An 11,053-nucleotide genomic window follows, 5' to 3' on the forward strand; every position below is an offset into this window, starting at 1 on the left:
TTATAACGTTTATTGTTCGTTGGTAGAACTCAGCTGCATGTTTAAAAGTAGCAATTTCGCCCGCGTCATTTCAAATGTGTCAATTACCAACTGATATCTAAGCTGCGACAACGTGTGAACGGTATTTCTGTTCAGCTAACAGATTAAATTACATGGATCAGAAGAGGAAAAATGGTGACGTTCGCGCACTTACTAAGCACTTATGTTGCACTTTGTTTTTCAACCTGAACACAGAGTTCAGATATGAAAGTTCTCTTCCAACAGCTTCCAACCGTTATTCGTTCAAATATGGTGAAAGGTCTAAATGAACCTTAAAATAGTGAAATCGCTTTCTCGAGTGTAGTTTGTGCTTATATCTAAAATACAGTTTCTGGATACATTCTGAGCCGAAAAATTATATCTTAGACAGAAAAGTGCGTTGTAGAATTGAATGCTGCATCAAAAAGGTAGAGCATTTTAGCTAACCCCTGTTTGAAAACGTTCAAAATCACCACTGTCGTCTGCTTGCTCTAGGGGATAGGCTTCACTGCTGCCAACATGTGCGTCAGGGAAAGCAAGCTTTAAGGTCAACACATGGCGCTCTGTCCTGGAACCGCGTCGCTAACATAATATTGCTGTTTCCCCGATATAGTTGTTGCTTTATCATTCAACAGCTGGGAGCATTTGGAGGAAGCCTTTAGAGAAAGGCAATACGGGCTACTAGAAGTGTTTACTAACACCGATTGCGTTTTGCCGGAGTATAGTCTGCACTTAATTAATCATTCCAACGGTGTATGGGACAGCCGTTAAGTGCAAGGGGTGGGGAGTATCGTTAATCTAAAGAAATAAAAGAAAAAAATAAGAAAGACAGGGCGGTCTGCCTGACTAGACGGGCGGCAAGTTGCCAGAGAGAAAGAGAGAGAGAGACAAAAAAAAAAACACAAGAAGAAAGGGAAACGCGAAAAAACTTGACCTAACTTGATCTAAACTTTATCTAAAACTTTATTGAAGCTTATATAATTTGAAGTCTGAGGAGTCAATGCTCTAAGAACGACAGCATAAAACTTGCGCGAGGTAAAATCTAACGCTGTCTAATGAGGGGATGCACTCTTAGAAAAAAGGGTGGAGTAGTTGCACCTTTTAGGAGGTAATGGTTGTCGCAAATGTTGTGCCTAAAAGGTTGCAAAGTTCTACCTGCTACCTCACTCTCAAAACAGAATTTCACCGAGTAGCACGTTTTCCACCAACCATTGCCACGAATGATACGGTTATCACTTCAGATTCGGTGAGCGAGGGGGCGTACGCCTTTTTGTAGCAATTTTGATATAAGATAATTTCTTTTACCACCCTCTTACACCCTTTATCAGACGCTATGTTTACCTACACTCTTAGAAATGAACTTCACCGCATAGCACGCTCCTAGCCAACCATAATCTCGAATGATATCGTTATCTTCCCTGATTTGTTGAAAACGGGAGGCGTACGCCTTTTTTGTGACAATTATGAACATCATAAGTGTCACAAAAAAAGGCGTACACCTCCCGTTTTCGACAAATCACGGCAGATAACGATATCATTTGAGATGATGGTTGGCTAGGAGTGGGCTATGCGGTGAAGTTATACTAACGGTTATACTATTTTTGTGAGGCATATATTTCAGTGTTATGTTTGCGATATAGATGATAGGCGAAGAAGCCTGTGGAGTTTCGTATGACGTTGACATTTTTGTTGGCCTCGGTGAGGGAGGCATCTCAAGGACGAGCCCCTTCCCATCAGACACCTGGATCAGTCCCCTTCTGACCTTAAGGCTTTTGACCCTAGATACACTCAGAAGAAAAAGAAAGAACACAGATGAATCTCACGGGCGGGATGAATCGTGCATCCTCAGCCTAAAATAAAAGAACAACTCCGCTTCTGTATTTCGGGGCGCATCTAGGAGTTCTTAGGAAGGCGGCCAAGGTTCTGATGGAGCAGGACCCACTGTGCGACAGATTGCGTAGTGACATAGGAATGTGAGCTTGTTGATGCAACGCCTACAGTTCGCACGCTTATCACTTCAACTGTAGTGATGATTCCTCACAGGTGGGCGTCCGTACTCCAGAAACCGTCTGCGATGTCTAATAGTTTCATTTTGAAGCGAGCCATCAAGTGAGCAGTTGCCAGCATTGTCAGTGACACGAGTATTAGAGCATGCAAAACCTCTAATTTAATTAGTTTTCTATTTCATTTCACGGAATATTGCGTCTTTAAGCGAATGACGACGTCATCATTTGACAACTGGGGGCAATATTACCAACAGTGGCACCAGCCCCGCTGGGAGCAATCTTCCTGGCTATCGAGAAAGGCAATATCGTAGAGCGTACGCTCTAGCTACGTTCATGCTGACAGATTTTGTTTCACCAGAAACTTTACAAGGTGTAATGATCCCCACTGGCGTACAGTGTAACAGGTGGCTCCAAAATCACTCCACAGAACTGTATATCTTCGGAGAGGGTTATACATTCAAAAGTAGGTTGTAGTATAGGCTTACGTTCTCCGACACGTCTGCTCGAACATTTTAAGCTGTTATTCGTGTTGTAAATTAAACGATATTTATTTATTTATTTATTTTATTTATTTCTGAAATAGTTACGGCTATAGCGATGTGAGGCCAAGGCGTTAACAACACCGAGAGGGAGTCTTCATAGAGAAAAACCGAAAAAAATATCACTAACAACGTGACGAAGAAAACGACAGAGATAAAAAGAGAAAGCTCAACTTTACCCTGCCCGTTTCAGTAATTTCTACTGCCTCAAGCAGTAAGGAAATGACAAATAGAATTGTTGACAACCCTGTCTAATCCATCAAGAACTCTATCATGAGAGGCAATACGAAATATTTCACGAACGGCGTCTCATAACTGTGACACTCAATTTACAAATAGCCGTGAAAGATAGGGGGCGCGGCTGCTGGCAGTGACGTGAAGACGAGATGAGATCTGATTTGCCATTGAAAATTCGTCTGCTACGAATACGACGGGGCACGTGTGTGAAATGAGCGAATGCGCTTCGGCAGAGACGGTTGGCGTAACGTCACAAGACACCTGATTGGCACTCGTCTGGTCGGGCTCGTACGTCGCGTCAGCTTCACTCGCCCTCGAATGGAGTTCTCCGAGCGAGTGCGGTGGATTCCAATGTAAGGACTGATATCAGGGAGCTCTCTCTCGCGCTAAAGTTCATAGTTGTCAGTAGGTTCTATCGTGCACGTGAGATTTGTAGCAACTCAAAACCTTTACGGAGGGTGTCACGCTGTGGACGCCTTCATTGAGTGTGGCGGGCTGTCGACGCGGATTATGGACAATGATGAAGGCCATCAACAGTGCGCGTGCGGCACGAAGGAACGTGGCAAAGCTGTTGAAGAACCTGCCATGATGATTCTTACAGGGGAAATCTATTCAGGGGGATAACTTAACTGAGAGGGTGTTGCGAAACTATGGCGGGAACCTCGTTGTCTTTACGTGTTCATGTACTTTTTTTTTCCTTTTTTTTTTGTGGCATGCAGGCCAGTGGGCTAGTGTAGAAAAGGAATAATTGTAACTGGTGCAATCTGTTCTTTGAAAAAAAAAAAAGAGAGAGGACAAGATAGACCCCCCCTCTATTTTCTTTATTTTCTTCTCTCTTTTTTTTTTGCGATCTTACGCCTTGAGGTCAATTCACCGCACTTCTGACTTTCCGGGACAGCGAAATATTCATCAGGGGGTTTACATTCAGGGCTTCGCGCAGGATTTTTATCTCAGACGGTATTGAGGTTCGGTAGGGGTGTGTGACAGACGTATCTATTGGCTTTTCGGCATTTTTTGGCCTTTTAGAACATATATTTTGGAGGAATGTGGGCTGCGTGAGTGCTGCTAGCAAAATCACTGCTTGCACTGCTCTTTTAAATGTTAAATCACTGTCTTCGACGGAGTTTTAACTGTTACACTTAGTAAAAGAATTGTCTTTTCTCACTCGTGAGGTGTGATCATAAGGGGATAAGTGATGATCCTAGTGATTTCGTGTTGGCAAGTGTGAATAAGTTCGCTAAAGTATTTTTTTTTTCTTATACCGTACGTAGCCGTTCTTCTAAGGCCGACAGTACACGCAAGAATGAGCTTCAATATTGGCAATACTCGCAATATATCCTAAATTATTTTTCTAAAATTAATGGGTGGGTGGAGAACGACTGATGACGAAAACGGATTCAAACGAATAAAGAAAAGGACGAATAGCGAGTTTTATTAGATGGAGAGGTATCTAAGGTAACGATTCCGAAAAAAAGAAGAAAAAAAAGAAAGAAATGTTAAGCCAATCGCCATATTCCTTTGAAGCGGGCGACGTCCTGACGCTCACCACAGTTTGCTTCCTCGTATCGTTCCGTTGAGTGCTTCCGCTCTACTAGAACATCCCTGTTGACGAGCGTACTATAAGTACGCCTCCGATGGGATACAACTGCAGGTAGAGGTGGTTGGACGTCGCCATCGTGGCGCACGAGTGTCGGGTGCGCTGTCAGTCAAGCGCGAAGCGCGTGACACTTGTAAGGCTGTCGTTCACTCCATGACAATCTCCGTAAGAAACAAAGAGGTTCCCAGGTTCAGCTTGCACACTTCGAACTCGAGGGCTAGCTTGCTTCTCCCAGCGAGAAGGAGACTGAATGTTATACATTCAATACATATTTAATTTATCTTTTTATTTATTTATTTATTTATTCAGAATACGTTAAAGGCCCAAACGGGGACAACATAACGGAGAAGTTGGGCGACAATAACACTGTAGAAAACGGAAAAAGTAATTAACATGATCGGCAAATAGCAAAAGAAACGTCAAGTATACTAAAAAAAAAAAGGAAATACAATACTGAAGACATAAAACAAAAACCAGCAAGCATGTAGATGCCGTGAACAACACTGCGGAAAAAAACAAAAACAACGTAAAGAAGAGTCAGGTGAGAGATAACAAGAGATTTTTGTTTGTGCAATGGCAACATCACGATTCTGAAGCGACTGGGTGAGCTAGGGTTATGATGTGTGAGCATTTTAATAAAGAAACGGCATTATAAAAATGTCTAATGGTACTTGGGCTACTAGGGTGGTACCAGGGGTGGCGCTACACAGCAAGGAGGTCAACGGGCCTTTCCAGGTTATTGGTTACTGATATGAAGAAAAACATAGCTTTGTAGTTTTACGAGGTATGCAATTGGTATATAATGGTAGTCAGCTCTTATATCGCTGCAAATAAAGGCCGAGGCGAGTTCCCGGATTTTAAAAGAAACAGGACCGCTTTAAATAATGACTGCCTCCAATTCTGCTATCTCACATTTCCCCGAAAGCATGTAATGAAAAAGTTGATTGAAATATAAAAGTTAGTTAGCCACCTAATTGCACAGGCAGCTGTCAAGTCGGGTAAGGTAATCACAAAATTTAAAGTGTGCTAATGCAATTATCCTTTCTTTGAAAATTTGGTGCAGCAACAAAATAAAAAAATAAAAGAGAGAGACGCCCTGTATGATTACGCACAAAGTAAGGTATGAAAACCGTTATGTCATCCGTAGTGTCGTCATATAACGAACATCGCTTTCTTCACCTTCTGGGTACACGTACCGCAGCACGAGGGTATTCTGAATAAATATGATTTATCACTGCATTCCATCATCTGTCGTAACTTCCTTCTTACTTAACCTATACCACCCATTACATCATCCGAGTCATTTCCAATTACCAGTAAGAAAAACCTATTTGGTGAAATAACCACATAGAGGTGTTCGATTGCACTATTTAAGTCACATAAATAGCTGTCTGTTTAACTTGCCTTTACTTGACAATGTACTGAATAGCCTAGATACAGTGTGTCCACGAGATTAAAAGTCTCGAAGTACTGTAGCTGCATTACGCCGCGATAAACTTGATGGTAATTAAGCATTAAAAGTGTTAATGCGACAGTTTATCGGTAATCCCTCAGCGGCATTGCCTGGCCGATAAGATTAGAGAGGGCCGCTTCCGTATTAGGATTGATCCTGTAAGTCGACCCATCTGGCAGCGTGGGTGCCGGGCAAATACCCGGAATTACCACAGCGAGTCGCTGTCACCATTTCAAGCGTGGAAATGCCGATTTCGCTTCCTCGCGGCGCTCATTAAAATGTTATTGAATCCCATACTGCAGGACGTGAGGCTGTCAATCCATCTCATCTCGTAACGACGCTGATAATTAAAAGTTCGTTTGTAAAGCTGACTGGAATCCCTCAAATGCGATGGCAGTTCCGCAAGCGGTCACATGATCCAGGAAAGTTGCTTTCGGGCGCCTTCCAAGGGTTGCTGACGTCGATGCTTACGTCACGTTTAAATTCTACTAAGTTAGTCCATTGACTGGCTCTTAGTGCCGTGCAGGGGGAGAGTGCAATGCACTCTCCACACAGCACGTGAGGCAATGGAAATTCTGCTCTCTGCATTGACAGTTGTTGACGGTGCGTGTCATTGTTTTTCATGACGTCGTAGACGCAGCCCCTCTACATTTCTCCCCTGATTGGTGTTTTCCGAAACATCCCGTATAACAGTGATTGCGCGACTGTATTGCGTTTGAGGCGGTAAGTTTTAATGGTCATTAGTGGATGGTTACGTCATTAGTAGAGTTGTGACGCAAATGGAGGCAAAACGGAGTTTCGATTTCACCTTCCCCTCTTAACAAGTCACATGAATGCAATACTTATAAGTACGCAATCTTGTGTCTAATTTCGTCCGCGACTTCTCTGTCATTTTTTCTTTAAGTTGATCCCTCGCAGAGTAACCGCTTTACGCTTTGAATATGCCGCCATTCACATCATTGCCTTTCGCTGCCTTGTCCTTTCTTTCTGCCGAACACGCTGGAATGTATGATTTCAATAACGCTCCTGACAGAGAACATCTGCTACAGAACGTTGCAAGACTTCATACGCACTTCACACGCTTATTTCTTTCCATGCTTTTGGCCATGTGCCTTACTCTCGAGAGCCGTTTACACCATTAAAATAAACAGACAGACATCTTCTACATCTTCTCTTAACGTAACCGTATTGCAGGGACACAGACAGACCTTTGCGCAACACAGAAACCATCGCATTTATTTTGCGAAGAGATTCGAGCTCGATATAACAGAGTTGTGGAGGCGTCCCTCTTACATTTACCGCTGGTTCCCATCTAGCTCGGGGCTTTTTCGCCGTGGTTATATTTAGTCCGAGCCGACGACGCAATTTAGAAGGAGAGAGGCGCGTCGTCTCCCGTGGGCGCACTTCCCCGCAGTCCACGGCGTCACTACAGGGAAACACGTTCAAACCGCTGTGGGGCTTCGATGATGCGTCTCAACATATCGGTCACCCCTGGAATCAGTAAACACTCACGTGGAAGTATGTCATCCGTATATCGATCGCTGACAATGTTTACATTGTGACAGGATCCGTATTGTAGCATGTTTTGTGAAGTCTTCGGACGTTAAGTCATCCTGGCAGGTTCGTTCCAAGAGAATTAGTTGTGGTACATCGTATTCTTGACGCGCGATATTGATTTATATCGAACGTGTCGATATCGACTGCAATACTCGTGCGTCAGTCGCATTTTGAATGAATGGGACTTGTGACATTGCAGGCGAATAGAAGTAGACACACTTGCCGCCACTGTAAAATGACATTGAGAGCGTTTCATGATATACTTAGAGTTTTACCTCAGACAATGACGTAACGTACATCACTACCTTCACGCGAAAGTAAAGTCTCCGTTGAAGTACAGGTCGTGTAACAAGCGTTTGTGGGAAGCCGCCAGTAGTTATAGAAGACAACATAAAGAACGACCACGAAAAGAGCTCGCTTTCTAGTCGGAATGAGTTTGGGCTCAAGAACCGGCGCACATGATGCAAGACATACACCAACTCAAATCATCATCATCATAACGCAGCACACTTGGCAGCATTACTAAATCGTCTCCCCCATTTGCAAGCATGTATCGTAGCTTACGATCAAGCATTCAAACTCACGTATTCTCCGTCTCGATGTCCTCCCCGGTCATGGATGGGAAGCGTGGAAATGTCCGTCGCCGAAGATGCCAGCGAATCCGCCGGGGACGGACTTTTCGATCTCTCCTTGTCCGGCACGTGCAGGTACGCCATTTCGTTGAGTCGCACCTGGTCTGCTTCCATGCTGTCTGGATGCAATCACCAGGAGGAAAAGTGTGGGCCCCTTTTTTTGAAGTCACCCTTGGGAGGTCACCGAAAAATTTCGTCGCCGGTTCTGCCAAGCCGCCTTGCCGTGGGAGACCACGGGGAAGCGCTCGGCGCGTGCGCACGCGTCACGTGAGCTACGCATGCGCTGTGTGACACACCTCCGCACTGAGGGTGTGTCAGCAGCGTTCGAGGATGGGAAGAAAAAGGTCACCTTCAGGAGAACGCAGCGCGGATTTTGGTGGGGTTGAGGGGGCCCGTGACCTCGTGATATTTGGATATGGTCTCTTACAATGGGGGGTGGCGGTTTCATGGAGACGTTGAGTTGTGAAAGATGTTTTAACTCGTCAATAGGCTGTGCTGAGCGGTGCCTAAAACATGTTTATGGTTTGTATCATAGCACAATATTTCACATTCCCGTTAATATTTAGTGTATCCCTGAAATTTCGAGAACCACTGTATATTACTGGATAGTGAATGTACGCCATAGTGATGGTGATGGTGTACCATTGAAGAAACTGCGGTTTAATGCCATCTCGGCGTTAGTGGTACTTTATCGCTTGTACTCACCATAAACCACTCATCGATGAACGTCATGCCTTTTTGATCAAAGAATATATACCGAACGAATGCTCAGGTATATCTGTTTCTGAGCTTCACGCCCATGACACCTTTAAAATTGCCAATATTTCGCTCTCTCGCTGTTACAGACCAACAACGTATATTTTTCTCAGCGTAGTCAAACCACGACTACGTGATGCTCTTTTATAGTGTGGTATACATTGATCTCATCAGATAGGCAAATCAAAAGTATTTATGAATATCGCTTCCGTGTCGTGTCGTGCTTGTACAACGTATAAGGATCAACATAGGTGAAAGATGGCACTAGAAGAAAGATACCCGTGGTGGTGTAATCAGTATAGTGTGCTTGAAAGGTAATCGAGAAATCCAGTAGCTAACCGGCCCTTTCGACGATTGCATTTATTAATTCTCCAATGAAGTCCGTTTCTCTCTGGAGTCGCCAGTGGAGTAGCGTTTGTGTGTGCTAGTCTCGACGTTTCAGCCTGACGGAGATGCCGCACACTTTGCATACGGTTGGTAAACCTCTCGGAGGAAGTAGAAAGAAAAATGTTGAGGAAGCAACCTGTTAATATGTTAATATGTGAGTATTAATAATGTGAGTTAATATGTGAGTAAGTTATTAAGTATTAAGTTAATATGTGAGTAAGTTATTAAGTATTAAGTTAATATGTGAGTATCTTCGAGAAACAGCGATGTTATACCCTACTTTCGTGGGCGACACCGGGTAGTAGTATTCTATCACATAGTTTCGGTATACAACACTGTACTCCGTAAACGACAGGAAAACTGAATATTGTGTATTGTATTCATCCGTTTTATGTGCCCCCCCTCCATCCTCGGTAGAATTACTTTCCATCATGGACTTTCCGTCACCAAGCTCCGTATGTATCCTGTGAAGCGTGCTTTCACTGCATCGCTGCAGTGTACGCAGGAGAAGCATTCAATCTATGTGTTCTTCTCAGCCCCATTCAGCTATAGAAGACGTAACGTCGCCGAGCCGTTGCAATTGAGAACGCAATGATAGTAAAGCGGGTCTTTCGGGGTTGCCTAGGTTCCTATTTTCCTTCCTTACTTTCTCTTGCGTTGCATCGAGATGTGTTGTACACAGTGCTACACGTACAACCCGAGGCCTCAAAGACACGCGGCGCATTCCGTGGCGTTATCGTTGAGCAGCGGCGATATTGCCTCAGTTGCTTCCGCCAACCACTTGATGGCGCTATAGATAGGCATTCGATGAACCCTAGCCTGGGCATACACCGGTGTACGCCAATAGATGTATTTCGCTTTAGCGTATACTCTCAACTGTTATGACGCGAATTAAAAGATAACAACCATTTTTTAGGTTAGACTACACTTCTCTTGCGTGAATGTTGGATAGAGGGAGCTAGTATTCAGGCAGCCTAACTTTTTCGGGATCGGCGCGCCCTCTATGTGAGGTGAGTGGAGGTCCATGTAGGGTCACCAACGGCGCGAAAAATCGAACGTGCGAGAGCGCGTCTGGTTGTGAATGAGTGTCAGTGTTAAGCCTATAATGCCCGCCCTCTCGCTCGTGGCTTTGCTTTCTCGCTCCCTGCTTTGTGTGTTTTCACCTTTGGTAACCTGCACTAAGAGATGCTGAGTCATATAGATACCTTACGATGCCACTAGAGTGCAAAAATTTCTACTCACGGGATGAAAGATGCAGTTACCTTGACAAGCAACACAAAAGGAACAGGAGTCACCCGTTTCGTCATTCCAGACATAATGCGCGAAGGAAACAGCAATTTGCCGCTTTCCGCCTCTCTCCTTCTCGAACGATCTCACACGATGATTGGACAAATCGGTTGAGGAGACCAATGACAGGCCGCCCTTCTTGAGGAGTAGAGAAGAGGGAAATCGTAAATTGCGGTTTCTTTCGCACATGAATTACGCACTCTTAAGCTTCACCACATAGCACGCTGAAGGCCAACCATTGTACAGACTGATACCTCTATCGCTCTTGATTTGTGGAAAACGCGGGCCGTACGCCTTTTTGTGGCAATTAACATTTATGCATAAGTGTCAAAAAGATTTTAAGCTTCCCGTTTTCAGCAAATCAGGGGAGAGAACGATGTCACTCGAGATTATGGTTGTCTAGGAGCGTGCTATGTGGCGAAGTTCATTTTTAAGAGTGCGAACCTCGTAACGGGTGAATCTCGTTCCTTTTGTATTGCTCTCGGGGTAACGGCATCTTTGTGCCCCTTTAGTAAGTGAAGCCTAGCCGTTTTTTCCTCTGGAATTTCATCACACGAATACAAGTTCCCGTCTTCGCTACACAG

The 11,053-nt window shown here is 44.3% G+C and overlaps 1 protein-coding gene across 1 annotated transcript in view; it reads right to left on the reverse strand.

Annotated features, from left to right (window-relative positions):
• Positions 1-8,275, reverse strand: part of LOC135369811 (solute carrier family 2, facilitated glucose transporter member 1-like) — a 46,440-nt gene extending 38,165 nt beyond the window's left edge. Inside the window, exon 1 of the mRNA XM_064603350.1 lies at positions 7,992-8,275. Coding sequence (XP_064459420.1) covers positions 7,992-8,153 — 162 coding nt within the window. The 5' untranslated portion in view covers positions 8,154-8,275. The remainder of the gene's footprint in view (positions 1-7,991) is intronic.
• Positions 8,276-11,053: the final 2,778 nt, after the last annotated feature.

The sequence above is a fragment of the Ornithodoros turicata genome, chromosome 10 (assembly GCF_037126465.1).
Source record: "Ornithodoros turicata isolate Travis chromosome 10, ASM3712646v1, whole genome shotgun sequence".
Classification (NCBI taxonomy): domain Eukaryota; kingdom Metazoa; phylum Arthropoda; class Arachnida; order Ixodida; family Argasidae; genus Ornithodoros; species Ornithodoros turicata.